The sequence below is a fragment of the Passer domesticus genome, chromosome W (genome assembly GCF_036417665.1).
Source record: "Passer domesticus isolate bPasDom1 chromosome W, bPasDom1.hap1, whole genome shotgun sequence".
NCBI classification, from domain to species: domain Eukaryota; kingdom Metazoa; phylum Chordata; class Aves; order Passeriformes; family Passeridae; genus Passer; species Passer domesticus.
Genome location: NC_087511.1, coordinates 20,478,232 through 20,505,157, shown reverse-complemented (window position 1 = coordinate 20,505,157; position 26,926 = coordinate 20,478,232). Strand labels below are relative to the sequence as shown.

The window sequence follows — 26,926 nt, the reverse complement described above, 5'->3', positions numbered from 1 at the left end:
TTCTTCCCACCTGAGCTGATTCTTCTTAATAAAGGCATTAAAAAGGAGAAAGATCTCCTGCCCATTTATTTCATTGGGCTTCCATTTTTTGGACCTGTGGCTTTTTGGGGCCGCGCCTGCAGTTGCAGGAGCGCTGCCGGCCTCGCCCGATGCGCCACCGCTGGACGCCAACCATAAAATTAAACCCCGACTGTGCCCACCCGCCCCAGTTTCCGGCTGCTGGCAGTATGGCTATTGCGGGGCGACGGGCGCGCAGGCGTAATAGTGGCGTGTGACGAGGGGAGCGCGGAGGCGCTTGGCTGTGGCGGCGGTGGAGAGCGTTACCCGGATGTCGCGCATGTGCAGTGGCGTCCGGACGTGTCGGCGGCCGCGGAGTGCGAGCGGCCGGAGCTGTGGTGGCGAGGTGACGGTGACGACGGCCGTCACTGGACGCCTGGGTTCCCCCTCCCCCGCGCCGCCGGCCTGAGGGTGGGGGGACGGAGGCTTGGCCCGCTCTGCCGCACTGGGGCTGGCTGAGACGAGAATAGGCTCATCCCCGCAGCCGTCGCTACTCCTCACCCCAGCCGCAGGCCGCGCCCGGAGAGCGGCCGCTCCGCCGCCGCCCGCGGCCCAGGTAACATCCGCTCTCGCCTCTCGTCCGCCTGCCCGCCGGAGCCGCCCGCAGTACGCCCTCTCCCACCGCTCGCCGCCGAGGCTGCCGCAGGACCGGGCCGTGCCGCCTCGCCGCGCTGGAGGCGTGCCGGCTGCTGCTCCGAGGAGCCGAGACAGCGGCTCCCCCCACCCGCCGCCCGGGGGCTTCTCCTCGGCCCCGTTCTCTGGCTTCACCTCCCTGGCTCCTTCCCCATCTCCCCCTCTTTTCCTGAACGAGAAAAAAAACCCTGATCGCCCCGCCTTCAAGCTTTTAGTATTATTTTTTTTTAATCCCGGCAACGGCTCTCCAACCGGCCTGTTCCCAGTTAAACTTTCCTCCGCTGCTGTTCGTGCAGATTGCTCTCATCCTCCTCTCCCGCACACTGGAAGAACGTATGTGAGCCGCTTCTCGTTTAGTTTTTGAAATCTGCCATCTTATTTGCAGTAACAAAGAGCGGTGCCTTTAGCTCATTTTCAGACAGCATGGGGCTGCTTAAGACAAGGGGTATTAATTAAGTTCCTTCCTTCCTTCCTTCCTTCCTTCCTTCCTTCCTTCCTTCCTTCCGACTTGCTGCATAGTTGAGCCTTATATGTTTTACCTACAAAGATAGGTTAATTTGTGGGGTAATCTAGTTGAGAGTTAGGTGTATTATCACTTAGTACCCAAATTGTGCTACTGCAAGCTAGTTCTTCTCAAACACATAGGGTTGGAGTAGGATCATGGTGTTTTTTTTTACCGCCGCTTCTCAAATTATCTTTGTTAATAATGTGCCACTGTCAACGGGCAAGTGAATTCAGGCTCCTGCACTGTTGTTACTTTGTTCAGTAATGTAGATAATTACATGCAAGGTTGTTGAAAGAGCTATACTGCCCTATAAAATTAAATGTGTTTTTGTACTCCGGCATCATGATAAGTAGGCAACTTGTCCTTCTGGCCCTCTTCTTATTTTTCTTGGTTGGATTGTGACTGGAAGGAGTTTCTTCTCACTTTGCAGTCATGAACCTCTTTTGATTTGCTTGTGTAGGCATGTTTAATATTGATATAGAAACTTTATTTTAAAAAGCTGAAGCCTAAAGAAAAGCAGTGTCTCTAATTAGAATTCCTTTTTTAGGTAGATGGCTCTTTACATAATGCATTCAGTCAAAGGTAACACAATAGGGATGTGAGTTTTGAGAGGAATCAACAGATTTAGTGGAGAACAAAGGTGTGCCAAGGGCAGATCCATGGATCCTGATGAGGAGCAGCCTTTGCTGTGCTGCTGTTAAGGTCTGGCTGGAATTTTAGGACTCTTCTATGTTGCTAACCTTGTGAAAAAAATCTACTTTTGTTTGAGGCTGGAATTTTCCATGTTTCTGGAGGTGATTTTTTTAAGTTTGAGCAAGTGCAGAGAACATTATCCCTGTGCAGATTACAATAAAGATGTTGTCTAATACACATATTTCTAGGGTATCAAAACATTAAACACAAGTGAAAAATCACACTGCTTTTGCCTGAGCAAGGTTTGATTCTTCCTTTTATTGCTTGGTGTAGCCACAATTGTTTTCTCTGTGAGCTTTTGACAAATTACTATTTGCCCTTGTTGAAGGAAGCCTTCTGCAAGAAGAGCAATCTTGCAGGATCCTCTGAGGAAGAGTTCAGATTTGCCATGTCATTCTATGGCAAGGATTTTCACCACCTTCTGCTCTCTGTGGTCTCTCCTGCCGTTTCTGGGTTTTTATCCTCAACCCCAGGTACTAGGATGAGGAGGGGATGACCTCTTGCTCAGTGGGACCCCAGGGGTGCTCCCTCACAAGTGAGGTAGTTTGAGGTGCCTAGAACTGTATTGTGGAAATAGATCCAGTTGTAGAGGAGCTTACTGCCCTTCTCGCTCTCATGGTGTAAGGTGCAGTAGTCTTCCTTCTCTGACCATATAGAAGTCTGTATTTAAAAGAGGAATTGTTTGCAGCTGTATACTTTCTCAAAAATAAAAATGTTCAGAGGGGAGTGAAACCAAAATGAAAAAAGAAACTTTCTAGGATTTAAAATGTGTGTATATGTAGTCACATCAGCATAGTAGCTCTACCTTGCTCACCATATCCTGCCCCCCCAGGCATTCAAAAACAAGATAGGGATTGGGATGTGTTTTTACTGTTGTATTAGTTTCTTGAACAAGATTAAGAAAACTGGAATTGTGTGCAGCAGAAACGTTTGCTCTGTTTATAGGATCAGTCTGTTGCATTTGTAAGGTGCTTTTCAAAGCAGTCGAAGTACACAGGTTGAAGCCGAGAGGAGTAAAAATGCTGAGAGCTGCACTTGGTAGCTACATCAGATCAGTTTCTTCCACAAAGAAATGGTTGCTCCTACTTTTTTTAACTGTGAATTTATGTTAAGATGAAAGAGTTGCTACTCAGTTGTCTTAAAACTCTTTTCCAGTTCCTTTTATGCTGTCATGTGTCTTACATTTTTGTAGCTACTGACAGTGAGATGAGCAGAATTGAGACTTATGATTCAGATATGCACACAAAAATAGTATTCTGGGGAATGTTGGCTCTTACTGTACAGAACAGTGTGTGTAGTACCTTCTTAGTACTCTCTCTTGCTCTTTAATGCTAATTGTTCTTATGTCTACAAACACTTTGTTCCTATTCACCCTTTGGCTAAGTAGATTATTCTCTAATATGCTGGAATGTATCTGCAGTTTAATAATTCATATCTTCATCAAATCATAAACTGCCTTTTTTAAAGGCTTATGGATTTTTCTTTATCATAAAACTTATACTACTGCATTATTAAACAGCAAAACTGTAGTAATGTTTTAGTGGTTAAAAGCTATCAAATGTATATCCTGATTTTAGCCAGTTTGTTAGCATTGCATTACTGCCTAGTATTAAAATGCTGGAAATCTGTTTGGGATGGCTGTTACTAGTAAATCACATTCCAGAGTATCAGTGGTAGGTTCACTACCCTATCTGTTTACAGTAGGGTTTATCATATCGGTGTCAGGCCTGGATTAACTGTCTTGCCCAAGATGTTGGCTTACTGGTTGCCTGGATCATATTCCTTTGGGTTACATCCCTGATTTCCAGCTCCATAACTGCTTGGTTTGTCTGCATAAGCGTATTGTTTCCTTTTCTTGTTGGGGGTTGATTGTTCTCAAATTGCAAAATGTGGCTTAAGGTCACACTAGGGCACATTAATGGGAGTTTAGGTGAGGTCTTCAGGCTATATAGGATGTATGGAAGAATTATGGTGTTTGTTCAAGTTTGCATCAGTCTTGAAGGAAGACTTTCAGTTAATGGTTACTTATAAATTATCTGAGATAATAGTGTGTTTGTTACAGATCATCAAGGGTGTTTTTAATTACCTGGCAATCTGAACTTTTTCATCTTACCGATTTACTTATTCAGGGGCTCTTATTCTTGTTTCAATACTTAAGAGTATTGCAGAACACTAGTTGTTCACTTGTTTTATAATATACCTGTTAATACTTAGTTATTGAAATAAATTACTTTCTATAACATAGAATTATAGAATCGTTAAGGTTGGAAAAGACATTTAAGTTTGAATCCAAACATAATCAAGTACTTCTCTATAACTTTGTAACTTGTTAGCATTTTATATTACTTGTCCCTTTTTTTTCCCTGTTCTGCTCGCATCACACTATAGCAAAAGGGAGAGAAATACCTTTTTGTTCCTTGGTGAATGAAGCTGAGAGCTTTACTACAAGCACTGTCTCCTGCCGCTGTTTTTCTCATGTTCCCTGTCTTTTCTCTCTGCCTCGTTTTTCCCAAAGTACTCTCTCACACGTTTCAGTTTCCATGAAATTCCTGGGTAGAGGGAATTAAGAATTTATTTGCTCAATATATTTGGCCATATGTATTCAACTGTAAATCTAACCTTGAACTGTAGTGTCCATTTGTAAAATATAAAAACTTGGCTTGTCTCCAAAATATACTAATGCTTCAGAGGAAATATGTCATGACACTTATCAATATGTGCCAGATTGATACCCACTGACCTCACTCCCTCTTTTTGGGGATCAAAATTGCAAGATTAAAGACAAGATTTCTGTAGATGTAACTTCTAAAATGAGGCTCCTGAATTAATGTGCAATTATGCATCAGCAGTGTTTAACAGTATTCAAAATCTTAAACTGGCCTGGCTTTCAAAAATGCTGAAGAATCAGATGCTCCTACTGAGCTCAGTGGCAGCTGAGGGGTGACTTCAACATTTCTGAAGATCATTACACTTAAATAAGGGTTTATTTGCTTGATCTTAGTCTTCTGAAAGTCAGCCATCAAAATTCCCATTCATGGTTTTAGGGATGTAAAAGAGCTGCAATGTCTAACTTTAAGCATCTTTATTTAAAGCTCCTTTAGCTAGTAGCTTTATCAAGTCACTTATTTGTGATTACTTACATGTATCTATCTGGGATGCTGTTTTATATTTAAGGAAAATTATGTTCTATTTTGTTTTAGCTGGTAAGCTTTGAGATTTACATGAATTGGAGTTGTGGAGAATGAATGGCAGGTTAAGCTTGACTTTCAATAGAGGCTTATTGATTTGAAGCATTAAAAGAAGCTAGTATTGAGGGAGAAACTTTAACAGCTAGGTAAAATGATCTTACTCAAACTTATAGGTAATTGTTTTCCTTTGGGAGAAGTTAGGTCCAGGAGCATCCCTACAAAATAAAAGTATTGAAAATGGAGGGGAGGGGAGGATTTGCGCTGTGTTTTTTCCCCAAGTAAACAAAATGTAATGTATCCAAGTTGAAATCAGAAAAAAATACTAAGTGGGGAAGAGTTTGTTTCCTTTTATAATTGTGCTGGATTTGTGTTGCAATATTCCTTTTACAAGGAGGGAAGTCACGTTAATACTGTAATTTGTGTGATACATTAACTTTCTAAGTTAACACCCCACTCTTATTTTTGTGCAATGCGTTTGTTTCCAATAAATAGCTGCTACTGCTGTACCTCTAATAACATGGAAAATTCCAGTGCAGAAACAAGTCTTTGACTGGATGTGTTCTTCAGATAATGAGAACAAGCATTTTTTTCTTTAATGATTGAAATCACATATATTTTATGTACATTGCTGAGAATAGCATGGTAGTTTCAAAAAGGCTTATATTTTAAGTTTACTTGGAAAATGTAAATGTAGTAAAATCACTTATATGTATTTGCTGCCACTTTCTTAAGAAAGCCAGACCACATAGTTCATAGAATGGTGTTAGTGAAGCCAGAGCTGCTTGAAGAACCAGAGCAGCTTTTTGACATTAGTCTCCTTTTCTGCAACTGCACAAAATCTGCTGTCCTGTGTTTCTGGATAAAGCAAGATAAAGTGTAACAGTTGGCTCATTCAAAATCAAGAAAATCAGGCCAGCTATAATTTGTGGATTAAAGGAAACTTAGAAATGATCATGTCTGCTGGCTTTGAGAAGAATGGCTTCATGACTAAAAACCACTGCAGGTTCTTAACAAGTGGAGTTTAATGGCTAAGTGTGTTAGGAGGGACTTGGTCTTGGGCTTATATTTAGTGTAATTAAGACAGTTCTGTTTGAGACAATTCAAGTGCTTTTTTAGTGATTTCAATCAATTCGTCTTGATCCAGAAGAAGCTTGATCCAAACAAGAAAAGACATATATGCCAGTTGAGGTTTTCATATCTAAAGATACACACAGTACTAATTTACATAAATGTGTATTAAGCTAATGGCCAGGTACAATTTTTGCCTTTCTGGTTAGCAAAGGGAAATAGAATTGATCAGAGGTCAGAACATAGTTGAACTATTTGAACAGAATTATTAAATGAAGATGACAGATTATTCTGGTGTGTATTCATGCTTATTCACTATTCACATTTTGTTTAAATCAGTGCCACTTGATTCCCAGCCAGTATTTTCACTTGTTTTCATCCTGCCAGTATAAAACATAGGAAATCATTGTTACTGTTCTCCTTTTCCTGATTCATTTAGTACATTTCTATATGTACATACTATGTGTACATATATATAAACTATAATCTTTATTTAAATATTGTTACTAGGGGAAAATAAATCTTATATCTAAAACTGTGCAAGCAGTGTCTTAAGCATGTTTTAGCTATCATGGGACAAGAAATGCGGTTTTGTCATGTGCTTTTAATATCCTGCACTTGAAAATAAAAGAAGCACAAAGCCACAGACTTCCTTAGAAACATGATTTGCAATGTTAAAAACAAATCTAATGTAGATATTTTTTCCTCCTAGGTTTTACCAAGAGACAGTACATCTAACACTTAACTTGGATCATCTCTTGTTCATCAGCTTGAAAATCATAACAGCCCCCAAAACTGACATTTGATCTGAAAGAAAAAGCTGTGACAAATGGACAATATGTCTATTACTAACACACCGACAAGTAATGATGCTTGTCTGAGCATTGTTCACAGCTTGATGTGCCATCGACAAGGTGGAGAGAGTGAAACTTTTGCAAAACGTGCAATTGAAAGTTTAGTTAAAAAGCTAAAGGAGAAAAAAGATGAATTGGATTCTTTGATTACAGCTATAACCACAAACGGAGCTCATCCTAGCAAGTGTGTTACAATACAGAGAACGCTGGATGGGAGGCTTCAGGTTAGTACAAGTGAAAATCAGATGTTTTCCTCCTAGTGAAGCTGGAGCAAAAGTGAGTGACACCGGATCCTAGAGTGTTGAGGAAGAGTAGCTCTTCTCTTGCATCTACCCTTGTCCCCGTTTGTAGGCATGTTTTATGACTGGAGCTCTGGACTGCTGCAGTAGTTGTTTATTTTCCAAAAGGAGCAGAAGGCATTGGATCAGCTGTTCTAAATGAGTATGTGTGTGGCAGTGGAAACCAGGGTCATGTAACAAATTCAGCTGTTTATCCTGGTATTTTCACTACAAGCTTCTTTTAGCTCTGTGTTGGTCAGAAGTATAAAGACAGACCTATTCTAAGAAGATACTCCGAGGAGTCTACACTGAGGATTTATGTTAGCCTTATATCATCAGTACTCAGTACCTGTATAGCTTGGGTTGCAATTTCCTTGTTCCAGGACAGATGTCATGTTTGCTGGCTAGCTTTCTGTCTACCCTAGAAACATTTTTAAATTTTTTTTTTTCATTATAATTGAATGGCATTCTTCTACTTGTAAATTCCATATAGTGTAGCTCAGCACCTCATTCCTCTTCTGGGGCAAAGCTCCTTAGTCATCCATGGTGGGGAAGGTGACCATACATACTACCTTAAGCACAAATTCTGCTTCTGCCATTTTGTATCCAGTATTTTTTTCTTAAGAATCAGAGTGTTGATTTAACCATAGCAAAACCGTAATAGAGATTTATTTCTGTTGAGTACAGAACTTGGGTAAACTGTACACCACCATTTTTCCCCCCCATGTTTTGATGGAGAAAGGTTGTGTCATTGTTTGTCTTCTTCCAGCTTTGCTCCTCACTAAGTAAAATGAAATGTGTTGCTACTTTCCCAATCAACTCTTGTGTCTAACTTTTTAGGTGGCTGGTCGCAAGGGATTCCCTCATGTGATTTATGCTCGTCTTTGGAGGTGGCCTGATCTTCATAAAAATGAACTCAAGCATGTTAAATATTGTCAGTATGCTTTTGACTTAAAATGTGACAGTGTCTGTGTAAATCCTTACCATTACGAGCGTGTAGTATCACCTGGCATTGGTAAGTAGACTTGATTTAAAATGGAACAGTGAGAATAAAATGTAAAAGGTTTTCCTTTTGAGTCTAGAAAATACAGGCCTAAATTAGAAACATTAATCTTTAATGATGTAATTATAAATTACTCTCTATACTCTTGTCCATCTTCTTAATGGAATTATTCTTTTATACCAAATTTAAAAGAACAATTTGTTGCTTTTGTTTAAGTCTTTCTGTTGTGTTTGCACACAGTTCTTGCAGTTAATGTGTATCCTAGGAATAATTTAGCATTGAGACTTGTGTTGAGATAGAAGGGATATAATATGTAGTCTGTAGTACCAATTTCTAAAGTTTATAAACTTAATGTTCAAAAGTTGTTGAAGATCTCTGAATATAATTTTCTATACCCCCTTTTCTTTTTCTTCTTTTTAAAGATCTCTCGGGACTGACACTACAGAGTTCTGGTAAGTAGTTCTGTTTACTATTGTATTTCTATGGGTGCAAACTGTGTTAAATTCTTCAGTATGTACACAGTTTATTCCGTTGTATCTCCTTAGGAAAGATTTTAGAGAGCAGACAAAAATGCATTTTTCTCTCTGGTTTTGGAAAAACCAGCTAAGTAGCATATAAGAGGTGTGGTAAATTCTTTAAATTGAGGCTTCAGCTGAGCTTGTCAGTATGTTCTGTTTTCATTGCTCACAACTTATAAGTCCCACAAAAAACCCCAAACAACAAAACTCTCACCATTGAATGATGCTAATTAATAAAAAAACCCAGACACCCAAAACCATGCACACCTGTATGATATGCTAATTAATTGAATTGGGAATAATAGATGCATATGATGTAATAAGTAGTTTAGCAATAAACTGGTATAAGTTCTGTAATTAATATGCAATTGAATGAAGGAGTCTAATATTCTTGCTGTCTCTGAAACTTGAGAGAAATTAAATCTCCAATGAACATTATTCAGAAATTATGAGATCGTGCAGCTGGTAACTGCTTTATTTCAAAACTGGGTTGTTTTTTTTCCTTCAGGAAGAAATTCATAGAGAAATTTAGGTTACCCGATATTTTTAGCAAAGACAACTTAAAAAAAACCCAACCCACCCAACAAACTGTTAACTTCACAAGCTTTAGCTTGTTTGCTCACCTCTGCTAATTGTTACGTGTCTTCTGAAAAATGATCCTTTTATACAAAATCAAAGCTTACTAGCCAGCAGTTAAATACATAAGTGTTTTTGTGTCGTGCAACTGTTTTTGCAGCAGGAAACAAAAAAATTACTGTCAGATTTTAATATATTTAAGTCTGCTTTAAAAATGAGCATGGGAGCTAATGTATTGTGTTATTTAAAGATGCTCAATAGGATATATAGAAATAAATTCTGGTAGTGGCAATGGTAGTGATTTCCTTACACTGTATGTGGAATATTCTGAATTAGTAGCTACATTATTAAATATGGAGTAGCAGTGTATTGTCTTTGAATGTGAATGTGATGTTTCTAGTTAATTTGGATGGGAGTTACTTAAAAATATTTAAGGGATGCATGAAGTTTTTATGTACTGTGTTAATGAATTGTTTTTCATAGGAGCTTTATTTATGTTCTTATTTGTATACTAGGAATTGGTTTGTTAACTACTCCATTAACATATATTTAGGTGCTTGACAAAAAGCATGTTCTTCCCTTTTATTAACCATGTCCAATCACACAGTGATGGACTAGAAAACAAAATGCTATTGGAGTCTACTATTGTGGGACTAAACTGCTTGTTTGATAGCAGTAAGCAAAATAAAGTTTGCTTTTCTATTCAGTTATGCTTCAAAATTTCTTGCTGCTGGCTTGAAGTGTTTATTTGTAATTTAGTGGAGTGCTTTAACAATGTTTATATAGGTTAAATTCTCCCCCCGCTAGTTTTAATGGCATTGTTATTGCTTGAATATAATAGCACAATCTATAGTTAAATCCTGAAAATAGATTTTCTTTGCATGTTTAACTGTTTGTTTCTTCACAGCTCCTTCCAGTATGTTGGTGAAAGACGAATATGTTCATGACTATGAGGGGCAGCCATCATTGTCTTCTGCTGAAGGCCATTCAGTCCAAACCATCCAGCATCCACCAAGTAACAGGGCATCTACAGAGCCTTATAGTACCCCAGCCATGTTAGCTCCTACTGAGGCTAGCACTACCAGCACCACTAATTTTCCCAACATTCCTGTGGCTTCAACGAGTAAGAATCAGATGATATGAAATACTAAACTCTGAAAATGTGAAAGCTCAAAGATAACCACTGATTTTTGACAAAGTAGATCTTGTATTGGAACCGTGCTGCTGCCACACTGCACTGGTAAAAGTGTGTGGCAATATGATCTAGGCAGTCTCGTAAGCATTAACATAAGGGTTTACCTTGGAGCATAATTTAAGTAACTTTTCCTGGTGGCCCAGTCTTTTTTCAGTGAGACTGACACTACATGACTGTTACAAGACTCTTGAATATGCCAAAGGTTCGGTAACACAATGTTAAAACAATTGGCCAGTAACAAAAATATTATGGCTATTATTTGAGTATTATAGAAATGGAAGAATTTTATTATTTTATCACAACAGCAAATGGGATAATAAACAGATATGCTGTAAGGTAGCAGTATCAAGATGTTTTAAGGCAATTCTTTAGTGTTCCACAATTCACAAAATGTATCTTCCAGTTTTAACTTGATTCTTTTTATAATGGCCCACTGTACTACCAAAGTGACAACCCTAATTAATATTTTCATGGGTCTGTGCAAGTGCTGCATTGAAGTTTTTTGTGTGTATTTGGTACAAGTGGAAGAGTCTGGTTTGCCAACACCAAACCTCACATTTCACTCCAGCAGGACAGTAAAGCATTATGTGCGCAGCGTCCTGCAGCCCTAATGTAGGGAAACCATGAAGTTTGGAGGGGTTTCACATACTCATTGTCACTTTAATATCAAAGATGTGTGAATATGATGGATTTCATGTTATCAAATTTGAATTATGGTGGAATTATGTTTTTATAATGTCTTGAATTTTAGCTGGCAACTTTTCTGTTAAAGCTAATGATGGTTTTGCCAAGGTGAGATGTGGTGTCTGTATTTGTCTCCAGCAGAGAAAAAAGGATAGGCAGTTTAATTGTATTGCTTTTCACAACAGTTTATTGTCATTAGCTTTTTCTCGTTGGTGTTATAATTGTTGGAGCCAAGTGGACAAGAAAAAAAGGCTCATTTTTAGGTTTTAGTTCAAGTTCTCAATGTATTAAATTCTGCTAGCCCACATCAGTTTGAGAGTGCAAGTGCACTTGTGAAACTGCTGATCAGTTCAGTGTTAATGGCTGAGCTGAAGTCTTTTAAAATCAAATTCTGTTAACCTGTTCTGAAATATCTGTAGTTTTACTTTAAAGCTTGGATAATTCCTGAAATACTTACTTGGGAGGAAAAAAAACCAGCAACTTTCTCAGGAAGGAATCCAGTTATGTATGCAGCTCTATTCAAGAACTATTTCTACAAATAAAATACCATTCAGTATGTTTTGGATGAACACAAATGAATTCTCCTTAGGAACAGTAGTTATAACATGCTGAAAATAAACAACCTATTGGACCTGCTGCTGGCCTGTTTGGATTCACATCAAATCTATTCCAGCTATTTTATTCAGTAAAACCTGACACTTCTTCTTTCCTTTCAAACTGAAAATGAGATGTGAACAAAACAAATATGCACTTGATAAACGTGGTTCTTTGCATACTTTGACTCTTTAAAATATTAAGGGTGTCAGAGACAAAATTAGTTGATGCAGAGCATCTTGCTCTAAGTTTCCCTAAGACACTCTGGTGGATGGAAAAAAATACTGAAACCAAACTTGTAGGAACTGTGTATTGCAGTGCTCCTAGTTGGGTATATTTTCCTACCCAGTAGTTCTGAACTCTTCTTAAAACCAGCCACTCCTTTCTTTTTCTAGATAGTACTACAACTTGGACTGGAAGTCGGACAGCAGCCTACACACCTACCATACCTCACCACCAGAATGGCCATCTTCAACATCATCCACCTATGCATCCTGGGCATTACTGTAAGTAGTGCAGATTTCCAGATCACTTAATTTTCAATTTTGTTGAATGGTAGGGGTTTATTTGTGATTACTGTTTACCCCCAAATACTTTTTTTTGTTTTGTTTTGTTTAATATTACAGACCTACCATTACTGTGTTTAGTATTTTCTGACAGTTAAGTATAAAAGCCTGATGGACTTTCCTCTGTTAAAGCAGCAGAGATTAGAAACTCAGATAGCTATAGTGATGCCATCTATATTATACATGTCTTACTATACCTAACAAAACTAGCATTTCCTTTCTAAACCTGTTTTTAAGGCTTTGCAATCCTGTACTAAATATTTCCTTTGCTGACAAGGAAGTCAATTCAGAATGTGTTGTTTGCATATTTTTCTTTCAAAACTTGGAAGTTCTTGGCTGTTTTTATTTTCTGAAAATTTTAAAGTTATACTAAGCTTTGGAAGATGTGTCCACATATCCTATCCAGCTTAAAAGAACCTTGTGAAAGCTCATGCAGTAAAGTACTTGTCAATAAACTGGTCTTGCCACAGCCTGATTCATGAGTACATTCGGCACACAAACTTGAATCTCTTGTTTTAAGGTAGAGGAGATGGGAAGGGAAAAAGTGATCAAACTGCTAGTGTGTCTAGCACAGTATATGTATTATAAGTGTGTAGTGGGGAAAAACCCACCCAAATTAAAGTTTTTTTAAATTTTGTGGCAAAAAGCTAGAACAGTTCTTGGTCTTCTAATATAGTATTTAACCACATGACCTGTTTGCAGCAATCATGGTTAACAGAGGGGAGAATAAACTGTGAGCTAATATTACAGTGACTTTTCAGCTTGTCTCTATCGAGAAAATTGTAGTTTAGATACAGTTACTAAGTTTCATTATTTTGGTCTGTTAGGATCCCACTTCATCTGTCATCTAGTTTGTCAGAAATACCAAGATGTAAAAAAACTTTAGTGATGCTGTAGATACTATATAAATGTTTTTCAGTGTATGTATCTTTCCATAGTTATTATTTATAACTGGCTGGTGGTACTAGATAGAGTTTTTCTTGGCTACTGCCATCTCTCACTTCAGAAAGTCACGTTTTGACACCTACCAGCGTTGTTTCTTTTGACATCTTGTTGCAAAAGCTGCTCTTACTTATAATACTATGTTTAAATTTTTCCTCCTTGTTCTCTGCTGCTTGTAAGGGACCCAGTTAATTCATAAAAGTCAAGAGACTAAACTGACTAATACCAAGACTATATTCATTGTAATTTTTTTTCTTAGAAAATTATTTCTCTAGGGCTTCTTTCCATCTTCAGTAAGTGTTTCTTATGGTTAAGTCCACAGCATGCTGGGCAACTTGTTTTGTAATTGATGAAACTAATAAAGTGTGGTTTCTGACAGACTTGTATCACCTGCCTCTATACACTGATTCTCTCCTTGCACAACTTGGGGGCAGATGTGAAGTCCTATTTCTCTTACATCTCAATGCTATATCTCGTTTCTGTTCTCTCCTGGAGCCGGGTCTGGCTTGAGCAGCATACAGCCTTTCCTCCTGGGATACTAATGGAGCTCTTTACTCAACTTCTGAATTTTTAGGAAACCTCTAAGAGTGTAATTTTTCTGTGGGCATTTTTATCCCCTGTCAGATTAGGCCAATTGATTCAGAAATTACTGGGATTTATAACATCAGGCATCCTCGCAAGTATTTTTTTTTATTGGAAAACAAGCTAAGTAAGAAAACATTATTTTTCCACATGTAAAACAAATGGCATGTTTTCTTTTAAAGGGCCAGTTCACAATGAACTTGCATTCCAGCCTCCTATATCAAATCATCCTGGTGAGTAAAATCTAACATGTAATGCTAACTTATAACTTTGTGGTTTAAGTTTGATTATTTTTTTGTATCAAGTACTCTGAAATTTGAGAGATATAAATTCCAAAGAAGAGGAAGAATTTTGTGATTAGGTCTTGTTTTGAATTTGAATGTCTCTTGGAATGGTGACATAGGCTGTGAACTGAATTTAATTGAGATGCCGAAGTCAAAGATTGCAACCCTCACGCCCACACTGAGATGGTGCCTACCCTGGAGGTATCAGAACTCTGAATGTCCTTGATCATAAACTTTTCGAGGTGCCTGTAGTTGTACTTTTTGCCTGCTTAGAAATATAATGGAGTTTAGGTCATGCTAAAGTTCTCTTTGATCCATAATCTAGTCCATCATTACAGCCAGATGCACTGAAAGATAGGTATTGTGCTGCTTAGAATTTTGGTGCTGAAGTTCCTCATTGGATCTTTGCATAAAGCTTGTTCTTTCCAAGAGTCTTCATTACTGGTAACAGTTCAGCGAGCCAAGGAGATTTTGTCTCTTGGTACAGGCTAGCTCTCATGTAGGTACAAGGCGATATTCTGTTTTTAACAACAGCAAGGCTGTTGCCTGCATAGGGAGATCTGCACAGTTGAAAAGCCTAAAAGTTTAACTTCTTTATTAATTGGCTAGTGACTAAATCCATACCAGAAATAAAAATGTTGATAATTGCTAGCTAAACGTAACTATAGCTGAATTTTATTTCACATTATTTAGTATGTCTCTTTCACCTTATTGATTTCATCCTATTCAGTCCTCAGAGATATGAGTATTTATTTGAAGATTTAAAAACTTAAAGTAATTAAGGCACCTTTGTTTATTGTTTTCTAATAAAACCAGAACAGTTTCTTGAGGCAAATAGGTGTACTGTTGGGTGCTGCTGTTTATAATGAATGAGTACCACTTGCAGCACAGGAAGAACTCTTCTTCCTGTTGGCTTATCAGGCTGTTGTGTTTAGGTCCTACTGCACTAAGTATGTCCAGTCACTTCTTGAATGCTTTCAGGGATTGTGACTCCTCCACCACCTCCCTGGATGTCCCATTCCAATGCTTAACCACCCTTTCAGTGAAAAATTTTTTTCCTAATATCCAATCTAAACCTCCCCTGGCACAACTTGAGGCAATTTCCTCTTGTCCTATCACCTGTTATTTGGGAGAAGAGACTGACCTCCACCTGTCTAAAACCTCCTTTTAGGTAGTTGTAGAGAGTGAGGTCTCCCCTGAGCCTTCTCTCCAGGCTAAACTTCACCAGCTCATGCCCTTCTCTGGACATGCTCCAGCACCTCAATATATTTCTTGCAGTGAGGGGCCCAGAACTGGACACAGGATTTGAGGTGTGTCCTCACCACTTCTGAGTACAGAGGGACAATCACCTCCCCGGTCCTACTGCCCAAACTATTCCTGATACTGGCCAGGATGCCACTGGCCTTCTTGGTCACATGGGCACATTGCTGGCTCATGTTCAGTTAGCTATCAACCAACACCCCAAGGTCCTTTTCTGTCAGACAGCTTTCCAACCACTCCACTCTTCTTCAAGCCTGTAGTACTGCATGGGGTTATTGTAACTGAAGTGCAGGACCCACCCAGCACTTGGCCATTATTGAAGCTCATACCGTTGGCCTTGGCCCATTGATCCAGCCTGTCCAGATCCCTCTGCAGAGTCTTCCTACCCTCCAGCAGATCAACACTCCCACCCAACTTAGTGTTGTCTGTGAACTTACTGAGGGTGCACTCGATCCCCTCTTCCAGATCATCAATAAAGATATTCAAAACAGGGCTGGCCCCAATACTGAGCCCTGTGGACCCCCACTAGTCACTGGCTGCCAAGTGAATGTGGCACCATTTACCACCATGCTTACGGCTCAGCCATCCAACCAGTTTTTAACCCAGCGAGGAGTGTACCTGTCCAAGCCATGGGCTGCCAGCTTTTCCAGGAGTATGCTGTGGGAGACAGTGTCAAAGGCCTTGCTGAAATCCAGGTAGACATAGTAGCTCCTTCTAACTACCATCTTTCTTTTGTAGCCAATTTTTTAAATAGTAGGAGTTAAAAGGCACCACTTGGCTATTAAAACATGCCATTTTGTTCTGCTCCCTTGCTTAATACTTCCTTGTTTTAGCCTGTACCTGACTGTGTGCAGACAAAGTCACTATGTGATCTTTGCTTCTTTGCTTTTTCTAATATTGCTCTGCTTTGCAAATCTGGTTTGCTTTGCAGGGAGGATAGAGAAAACTGACTTCAGTTAGGATAGGAGGTAATTACTCCTATCTTAAACCAGATCTGTTTCAAAGTTAGTTTCTGCTAGCCTAGCCATGAATAGGCATATATGTATTACTTCTTTATGCTAAAGTTGTAGTCATAAAGTGCAGGAATGCAGATGGCTTCCAAAATCTTACTGGAATTATAAACTGTAGAAAGATTTGTAAGATCTACAAAAAACCCTAGCATTGTGTTGTGTCCCACCCCTACATGGAAAGGAGCACCCAAGGTTTGTAGATGCCTGTGGTCAGAAAAGAATGGCAAAAACCAAAAGGGTCCAAAAAACCCTCACAAAGTTTTATTAGTAAACTATGTACTCTGCATGGAAATTGGTATATATTTTTCCTCTTAATGATGATGATGATGCTAATAATAATAGAATAAAAATAAAGAGGGAAAAATAGAAAAATGAATGGGAGATCAGAAAGAGAGGAAAGGGGATCACCAGTCCTGGGTCCAGCATCAATACAGATGACAGGGAGTCCTGGGGATGCCACCTAGGCTCTGTGGGGGTACCTTCTTATAGGTAATTTTTCCCTGCCCTGGGATTAAGTTCCTCCCTCTTCATGTGAGTGAGTTAGTATGTGCAGTCTGTTCTTCTGGACCTTTCTGGAAATGGGTTGGGGGGATTTGAAGTTCATTTGGTGGTCTCTATTCCCCTCTATTGATCTTGTCTGCTCCTTGATCCCACTTCTGAGCTTCCGCTGTATGTTGTGTTGTCACCATGGACCTGAACAGGAAAATTGGCTTCAGAAAGGTGCTGCCATACCTTCATAAGGCCCCCCTTTCCAAGCACATCATGTTCTAACTTGCCTGCTTGAATGCTCATCGGTGTTTGAGGCATAGCAGTGCATCAACTCCTTACTGCCCAAGCTTCTACACATTGATGTGTGCTTAAATAAAAAAGATAAGCCCATGTTCACTGCAGTATGTCGCAATTTTCTGTGCTAGTAGATGTGTCTTTGTCTATCTGAACTTCCTTATATGAATGTGCACTCTTAGTCTGAATGACAAATGCAGTTACAGAAGGCTTGATTTGATTGTCTGAATGGGTTTGTTGGGTTTTTTGTGCCTTTCAGTCAGTTAATTGTGTATATTCTTTAGCTCCAGAATATTGGTGCTCAATTGCATATTTTGAAATGGATGTGCAAGTCGGGGAAACATTTAAGGTCCCTTCAAGCTGTCCAATTGTCACTGTTGATGGATATGTGGATCCTTCTGGAGGAGACCGTTTTTGCCTGGGCCAGCTTTCCAACGTGCATAGAACGGAAGCCATTGAGAGGGCAAGGTATTCTGCAGATCCCAAAATCTCCAGATGTCTGTGGTATTTGAAAATATTTTGGTTTGCCTTCAGTGTGTGCCTCTCTTTTGAAATCACAAGTATGGTATGTTTCTTTGAACTGAATTAACTATACCAGAGTAACTTTTTCTAGGCTGCTCCTGTAATACATTCAAAATGTGAACTGTGTGACAAAGCCCTTCAGAGCTTTGCAGTAGTAGCATGTTGCTTTTCATTGCTTTCAAAGGCTGTGCCTTCAAGGATAAAATTAGCAACTCATGCCATTATATATGCAAACTGAATATTAGTTCTTCACACTACTAGACAGTGATGTGAGAATAACTGCAATATATAGATTTGTCAAAGGAGCAAAGGAAGGTTGATAGAGAGCTAGTTGGATTTTCATTCATTTTCACCATGCACATGCTATGCTTTGATGTGGAACTGAAGCAGTCTTTCATTTTTTGTTCCACTCCTTTGAAACAAAAAGGAAGAAAATTATTCCATGTCTTCAGAAATGTTGCATTGTGACAATCAAAATGCTAGATTGCTATAATGTGATCCAAACAAACATACAGTTCTGCATTGAAATGTGGCTTTGTATATGCACTTGATTGACTTTCTATTCTAGAATACTTGTGGGATTTTGCACTTCAGAACTGAGTGTGTTTGGTATCCCAACTTTGTATTGTTAATGACTGAGGTAGTTGCAACTCAAATATCATTGCTTCTGCATTCTGTGTTTCCCATAGATCTTTACATGGTATTACAGATTTTTTTTTTTTTTTTTTTAGTTTACAGATTTTGCATAACAAATGCTAACTTTACACCTAAGATAATAACTACAATTTCAAGTCCTTGTATGAGCAGAGTGCTGGAGAACTGTTTATGTTTTATTTAGGAAAGGTCTGATTTATAGTATGTATACACAGACACATTGGATCTGTTTTTCTTTTTAAGGTTGCACATAGGTAAAGGGGTGCAGTTGGAGTGCAAAGGAGAAGGTGATGTGTGGGTTAGATGCCTCAGTGACCATGCAGTCTTCGTTCAGAGTTACTACCTGGATAGAGAAGCAGGGCGTGCACCAGGGGATGCAGTTCACAAGATTTACCCAAGTGCATATATAAAGGTTGGTTTGATGTTCCTAGATGAAAATTGTAGGGGAAATAGCATGTATCTGAGTCTTGTAAATGTTAGAGAAGCTATGAGACACTAAAATAAATGTAACTTGGCTTTGAAAAACCCTAAAAATTTCCATTTGACAAGTCACTTAAGATGACTTTTAAAACGGACTAAACTGAAAGTGTCACCTAGATACTATGAAAGTAACTAATTTTGTATTTTGTCACAAACAATCTCGATAGCAGTTTTTTGTATTTTTAGCCTTACAGGTTTAAATTAATTGCCACTAATTTTTTTAGCATAGGTTATCTGTTTCTTTACTTTCTCTCTCCAAAACAGGAAAAGTTGGGAAATTATATATAAATGCAGTAGAAGTGTGTGTTAAAGTGCATGTTAGTGTTATGAACATGAAGTGATCCAGAGGTCACAGAACATTGCATGGAAACAAATTATTTTGAGGATGTTCTTACTTAGATGTGCCTCTGCCAGACTTAAAACTTTATTAAGTCACACTTGTAAAAATACATTTTTTAATTAAACTGCTTGAAATTTACATTGATTTTTTTACAAGCTTTCTAGTATGAGAACAGAGTTCCTGTGTATATATATATATTAGTGCTAAACCTGATCACAAAGATATAAAATACCACCAACCTGAAACCTAGCTGCTGAAACTTCAGACCTGTCAATTATTAGTATTTCTTTTAAATAGACTGACACGTTTCAGTAAAACAATGAAGAATAAAATCTGACAAAGTTAAGATGGACTTCTTGGCATCCATTTTTATTTATATGCCTATTTTCTGGAAATACTGGGATTTAAAAGTTAGGATTTTATCACTCTGTAGTGTCCTTCACACTTTGATCTTGCAGTCAGTCCCACCACACATGATACTTCTGTAGCCTGCTCAGTTCAGCCAAGTTCTGGTAGTGCCAGTGACAGTAATGGCATATAAGAAGAGTCTCTAAGAATCAGCTTTAATGGATTATTTCTGTTAGAAATTAAACTAGTCAGGGAAGGTTTGCTTTTACCCATGTGTATGGAGAGATTGTACAAGTTGTTTTGGGAGAGTAGAGAGGTCCAGATTATTGGGGCTGGGAGTTGAGAAATTATTTTCTTTATTGCTTTTGGTAAGTCTAATAGTTCAATATTTTTATTTTTTTAAAGGTGTTTGATTTACGCCAGTGTCATCGTCAGATGCAACAGCAGGCTGCCACAGCCCAAGCTGCAGCTGCTGCTCAAGCTGCAGCAGTAGCAGGAAACATCCCCGGACCAGGATCAGTAGGTGGAATAGCCCCAGCCATTAGTAAGTGCATTAACTTCTTGGTTTCCTTTTTTCCTTACCTGAAAACAAATAACACAGCTTTCCCTCATAACAGCACCCACCCACTGCCCCTGCAACAGTACAGACAGACTTGGAATGAAATAGCAGGATTGGGGTAAGGTGGGGCTGGGATGGCATTTTGGTAAGTCTGTATTAATTCACATTGTACCCGTTCCACGCACCATTTTTCACTCTGTAGTCTTCAGGGAATGTTGGATATGGAAGTGGCTGCATATTGTACTGCAAGAAGTGTTGCAGTATGACAGAAAGCATGTTATATACGAGGTCAAATAGCATCACTTTATTACTTTAAACGGAGATACTTTTGGCTGCTTGGATCCAAACTCATAAAAATATTACAACAATAGGGATTACTTGGCAACAAAGTCCTTGACTATGTTTAGGAAGACAAGACCCTTGAGAAGAGGAAGAAGAGAGTGTGAGGATGGGGTTTTTGTGGTTGGGTTTTTATTTTTTTTGGTTTTTTTTTTTAAGTTATTCTGGGCTAGAGTTTTCTTAGTTACTGAATTCTAGATTCTTCAAATTGTACCTAAGTACTTTTAAAAGTGGAAGTACTTACATGTCTCAGGCTGCTTTATGTGCCATAGTGTTTTCTGTATTCCTTGTATTGCTACATGGCTCTTTCCAGCTATCTTATAAATTGCTGAAGGCATCTTGGGGAAATGTGTTTAACTTTTGTCTTAGCCATACTTGGCGATTTGAAGTTTGCCAGCAGTATTCATCTTTTTATTACATGTAAGTAGTGTTGTTTGTTAATCCAGCTTCCTGCAGGTGGTCAGTCTGATTTCCTATGCTAAAAATGCAGCATTTGGCAAACATCAAGAATAAGTGTATTTTTACATCTGCATAAAGGTTACGTGTATTGTATCACGTAAGACATTGGGTCTCATCCTATCTGCTTTATTATAGAGTTTTCTATTTCAACACCCTTCCAAGATTGCAGAATGATAAAAAAAATTAATTAAAAAAAAATTCAAATTAATTGCTGCATTAATTATAGCAGAGATCTAGAAATATGGACTGGCCTTGGCTGTGGTGAGAGGAAATTGTATGTGAAGCAAAAGCCAAGCAAACAGGAATGGCTAAACAAACATGGTAAAACAACATGTCTGAACACTTACTTGAAACTTCTATTTAGGTTTGTCAGCTGCTGCTGGAATTGGTGTAGATGACCTTCGACGCTTATGCATACTCAGGATGAGTTTTGTAAAAGGTTGGGGACCTGATTACCCAAGGCAGAGCATCAAAGAGACACCGTGCTGGATTGAAATTCACTTACACCGTGCCCTCCAGCTTCTAGATGAAGTACTTCACACCATGCCTATTGCAGACCCACAGCCTTTAGACTGAGATCCCTCTGCTGCACTGCTACAGGCCATTATATTGTGAGGATAATGGATTGTAAAATACAGTACTGTTTATAACCTGAAGATATAATTTACTTTTGTTCTACTTAATCTTCTAAACCCAGGTTTTAAAAATGTGTTTGCCATCTTGCTCTAAGCAGAAAGAAATTAAACATGCAGAATTTGGATTTCAGTTATTTTCAGAACTTGTCGTAATACAGGGCTTACAGTGAAAGGTAAACGCCTTATAGAGACTTTATAGTATTGGGTTTGTTCCCTTTGAAACTTTCCTTCTCTATTATGGCATCTTGGTGATAAGTCTCACAGGAGCCTTTTGTATGCAGAATATATATTATATATATTTATATCTGAAAATTCCTTCTACTAGTTACAAACATTTACCTTGTAGAAACTTTAAAATTCCAGCTGATTTGTGATGTTCTTTTTAGGGAACAATAGTTAACAGAAGACTTTATTTTTTTGACAATCATGTTATGATTTTTCCAGATTAAAATGTAGAGGCTGCCAAAAAGTGAGGGGATGAGACATATATTGTTGGCACTGATTAAAAATAGCAAGGAAAAGAAATGTGGCTTTTCCTTCACTAGTTTTTTAAAAAAAGATATCTTAGATTTTTTTATTTATATAGACAGGTGAGTTTTAAAGCACTAAAGGAAATGAATACTTTCAGTGCTGACACTCAAATAACATGAAAACCTAGTCTGCAAATTTGCCACTGAAATTGCATAACAAGCGCCTAATGGAAGGAACATATTTTCATAATTGCTACTGACTTTTATGATTTTACTCAACTAAAATTTGGCAGGTATTTAAAGAAGTTGCATGACTCTTTTTACTTGCATATACCATTACATCATGCATAATATTGCATCAATATTCAGGATTCAGTTTTTGTATCTGCTCACCATTTCCACTCAGGGCAAGATGGCAAACTTGTTTTTTATAGTTCTTGGTTATTTTAAGCCCTGTGCCATCAATGACCGTATCAATTGGCAATGACTTTATATAGAGAATTTATAGTAAAAAAACCTGCAAATGTATTGTCTGTATGACAGATACAATGTGTATGCTTTCTCTCTAGCTAATAGTATAAATGAAATTATGAAAAGCCTTATTTTTGTAAATTTAGTTTGCTTATATAATGTAATTCTGCATCTTGAAACCATTGATCTTGAGCGATGGATTCCTTTCCTTTGCAAAACCTGCAGCAGCCAATAGTGATAAGAAATTTTGTTGGTTTAAATTTGCCAGGAACAAGTCCAATTTTTCTTACTTCCACTGCTTCTCAATAAAAGCGTGTCCTGAGGATATATCTTTGTGACTGTTTGGGGTATGGAGAAAAGAGCAGGAATTCCTTCTTTTCTAGCATGTGTGTAGGGAGTTGGAGCTTAATTAAACAGGCTTAGAAGGACATACACTGAAGTCCTTCAAGTGCTGCAGGTTTGGTCTGCCTGCTGTGCTGAGCTGACCTGGCAGCACAGCTGGAGTGGTTAACAGGAGTAGAAGTCTTGGAAGAGATTATTCAAAAGCTTTTGGACAAGTTTCTTGCATAGTTTCAGGAATCTGTAGAGGGCTGTGACACAGTGTTTAGTTATTGCTTCTCCCATATGCTGAAATTCTTATGAAGTCAGCAGTCATTGTTTCTCTTAGGTGTGGAAGTACAGAAGACAGATGATCTGGGAGTAATGGCCAGAAATTGATCCATTTTCTCTGTATTTTCACTAACAGTGCTGTCTTCTTCAGAGTAACTTCTAATGAGATCACTTTTGACTTATGTGGCAACTTCTTGATGTGTGGGAAAATAGTGTTTGCTTTCCTCATGGCCTTTAGTTTAAAACCTTTTTCATTTTTCTTTCTCTCCCAAGTGATCTATTTTGTCTGCAAAGCAAGCTGCTTCACAGTCTTGAGGAACACTCTCAGTAGAGGATTCAGACCACATCCTCAGAGAAGCTTTTTAACCGGCAGCTTGGTTACGCTTCATCCGCAACAGAAACCTTGATTTGGGGGAAGAAATTAAAAGCTTGATTACATGTTTTTCTTGCCAGTCTCCCTATTAGATTATCTGCCCTGCACTTACTGCTGGGTTCAAAGTCCCTCAGTGTTTGGAAAGTATATAACTTTCTGCCTGATGAATTGTTTATAATAGGCTGTTCATTTGATTAGGAGTCCATGAGCTTACTCCCTATTTAACTTTGTGGCTTTGCAAGGTGTTTTTCTTGATGGATGACTGATCTGTATATGACTGCTTCACAGACAACTTTCTGTACCAGTTGCTTCTGCTTTGATTGTGCCAAACTTTGATAAAATAGTGAAAGATTGCATTCACCTGTTGATGTATTGGCCTGTACTATGGTCTGAAAGAATTCAACTTTTAAGATTAGTTTTCTTGGCAGATGTTTTGCAAGTCTCCTAAAGTCTGCACCTGCAGTGTAGTATTTAGATGGCCTAAAATGTTTGGAATAGAACAACAAAATAATGTCAGATGAGTTTATTAAAAACAAGAAATTGCAGGCTCCACATCTGGAGAAATCTGAGCATTGTGTGAGGCAGTACAAATACTGAAAAGGCATTCATCTTCTCCACCAGGCAGTTTCTGATAAGATGCTGTTGTAAGTGTTAAAGGTCAAAATGAGAGAATCTCATTTCTTAATATGCATTTAACTTAATTTTTTGTACTTTTATGACAAGGCATAGTGCATAATGGATTAGAAACCCTTCAGTGGCTGCACACTGAATCTTTGAGTCTTGCATTTGTCTTTTTCTGAGAGTTGAACAAGAGCTACAGCTACTTGATAAGCTGATGACCCCTATACATGCAGCAGGCAGGAATGTCAAGGATGCCAAAATTGTGTCTCCTTCAGCTCTGAATGTTTCAAATTCAACAAGTATTTTTTCAGCTAGTAATCTCCTGCTGGCAGTCCTGCTCCCATGTCTGCTCTGCTTAGTTCTTTCAATGAAGTAATTACCTCTGTGTTTCTCACCCTTGATTATGTGCTCCTCAAAAACCACATTGTGCTGGAATACTATGTAATTTCACTTCATGTACTGGTGAGCTAGGATTAACACCAGAAGGTTTAGATTGCTTTATCTGTGTTACTGTTAGTTTTGAAAGCAAGGGCATTTAAGGTTAACATGGTAGAGATGTAGGAGAGAAAAGCTTTTCTCTGGAATGGTTTAAAAATACTTAATTCTACGGGAATCCCTTGAAAGGAGCCATAACCGCTAAACAGTGGTGGTTGAAAGTGGTTGTTCCTTTCATCACTTTTCTGGGCTTGATGAGAATGATATGCTCAGCGACCTGGAGCCACTGGCTGTGATATAAACCACTTCATTTACAGCTCTGGCCTACTGAAGACCTGGGAAGTACCCTTCTGCTTTCTAGGGAGGGACCTACACTGCAAACAAGACAATGGTCTCCCCCAGTCACCAAACAGGTCTGTAGCAGCAGTACTCATCGAACCTGTGTCCAACTCCTGTGCCTTACCTTTGAAACCATCTACTCGTAACACTTCTGATGACAGCATTGTCTCTGTGTGGCTCAGGAACAACTGCTTCTGTTCTTTTACTAGAAACCATTACAAAATTCATATACCAGTGTATATAGGAGGGCCTTCTGCCTGTAAACCCTTTGAATGTTATATCTTGATAGTGGTCTTTATTGAGGCATCTTTAATCTCTTCTTTGAAGAATAAGTGCTTTAGAAAGGACTGTCTCCTCAATTCGCATTTTTACTCTGTTACACAGAGTGACTGGGTTTGCTGGTCACTTTAATGCAACCAGTTAAAGACAGCCACATGGATCTTCATCTAAGTGAGATTCAGACTTCATTTAAGAAATACTCTTTCCTCCCCCCCCCCCCCCCCCCTCAGGCCCCATGCTAATTAACATTTGCTCTATAAAATTGTAAGATGCTTAGTTGTCAGGTATTTTTAATGATGCAGTTTTGGAGAGGCTACCTTCTTTTGGTTTTTGAAAGACTTTAAAAGCTATGGTCTTGCCTGGTCCTGCTGATAACAACAGTATTTCCATGACTGGTATCAGGTTTTTGAGGACCATGGCATTGTTCTTGGGACTGAGATTTGCAAGTTGCCTGTCATAGGCATGTGTGTCAACCAGCTTTGTGCTCATGCTTCTAACCTCTAATGCACTTTGGTCCTGGACAGGGAAACAAAAATGGAAAGTGCTTCTCCACCAGCCCTAGGAGCTGGATGCTGAACATCTCCTTTTATTGTGTCATTCACTTTCAAAACTCTTCTTGATTGTGTGTTTCTGAAAATTATCTAAGGCATGTGACCGTGCTGACTCAAAGCTGCTGCACATGATGCTGCTGACATCCCCAAGAACTGACTTGACTTTTCAGCAATGTGAAAGTTTCGTTTGGTGGCACCTCGTGAAAGCAGAACTACTGTCAACAATATCTCAAGAGGTTTTGACACTGTTGGCTGCTGTTGTGCCTTTTGGGTAATACATCGCTCCTAAATTTGCAGGACTTATACAAGTTCACCAAAACCACATAGTACTTTCTTGCTCCTGTACCTTTTTCTGTGTCTTTCTGGTGAAGTTTTGTAACAGGACAAAGTGATTCAGCTGGATTGAAAGCTGCAAAGTACCCACAATCCAAAACCTGCTGTGAGAGGAGTTTTTTGAGCATGAAAGCCTAGTTAAGCATTTCTTCTTTCAGCCATTGCCTTTTGATAAGCGGTCAACAGAATTCCCAGTAGTTCCTTTGTAGCTTACTCTATGTTTTTCATTCAACCTAGTTTGTGGATAATATACTGTAGTTAACTTTCCTGAAATTCTGTTACAGAGTATGTTTTTGATTAAAAAAGGTAAAGATTCAAGTCTTTGGCTTCTTTATTTCATTCAGTGGAAAGCTTTTATCCTGTTTCGGGTCAGCTGTCAGAGCTGCTAGCTGCAGTCTTGAACTGTGTCAGAGCTAGGGGAGCTTGCTGGAGTAGAGCTGTGATTCCAGAGGGTCCCTCCTCGGAGTCCCATGTCATACTTGGGTACAACTAGTATCAAACCCAAAGCCAAGGTCAGTTTCCGGTGTAGAAATGTCTCTGGGCGCCTGCAGGTGTGCAGATACCCGTCTGCCTTAAGCTGGTGGGGTGTGGGGCACAACAGTTCTGTGGGTGTTCATGTTAATGGAAATTGCTTCATTTAAGCTACCAGCCAAGCTATGTGTGTGGGTCTCAGAGGAAGGACCAGAGATCAGAATGAGTGCCAGGTGTGGGTGAGTGATTGCCATCCTATGTTAAAAGTTGCACAGGAGCTCTACTTCACCTGCTCCTGCAGTCAGGCTGCAGAACTCTTCCCAATAAATGAATCAAATACCAACCACCACAAGTCATGCAATGTA

At 38.8% G+C, this 26,926-nt stretch overlaps 1 protein-coding gene across 3 annotated transcripts; it reads left to right on the top strand.

Annotated features, from left to right (window-relative positions):
• The first annotated feature begins 302 nt into the window (after positions 1–302).
• LOC135289130 (mothers against decapentaplegic homolog 4-like) lies at positions 303–26,408 on the top strand. 3 transcript variants are annotated; one of them, XM_064402525.1, is made up of 11 exons: positions 303–613; positions 6,857–7,222; positions 8,117–8,291; positions 8,702–8,731; positions 10,281–10,496; positions 12,242–12,352; positions 14,119–14,169; positions 17,558–17,741; positions 18,693–18,861; positions 20,023–20,161; positions 21,339–26,408. In XM_064402525.1, the coding sequence occupies exons 2-11, from the start codon at positions 6,974–6,976 to the stop codon at positions 21,548–21,550; spliced, it is 1,536 nt and encodes a 511-aa protein (XP_064258595.1). In that variant the 5' UTR covers positions 303–613; positions 6,857–6,973; the 3' UTR covers positions 21,551–26,408. The 3 variants fall into 3 exon arrangements, with proteins under 3 accessions (XP_064258595.1, XP_064258594.1, XP_064258596.1); XM_064402524.1 differs by having other exon boundaries at positions 303–1,023; XM_064402526.1 differs by having other exon boundaries at positions 303–1,027.
• Positions 26,409–26,926: the final 518 nt, after the last annotated feature.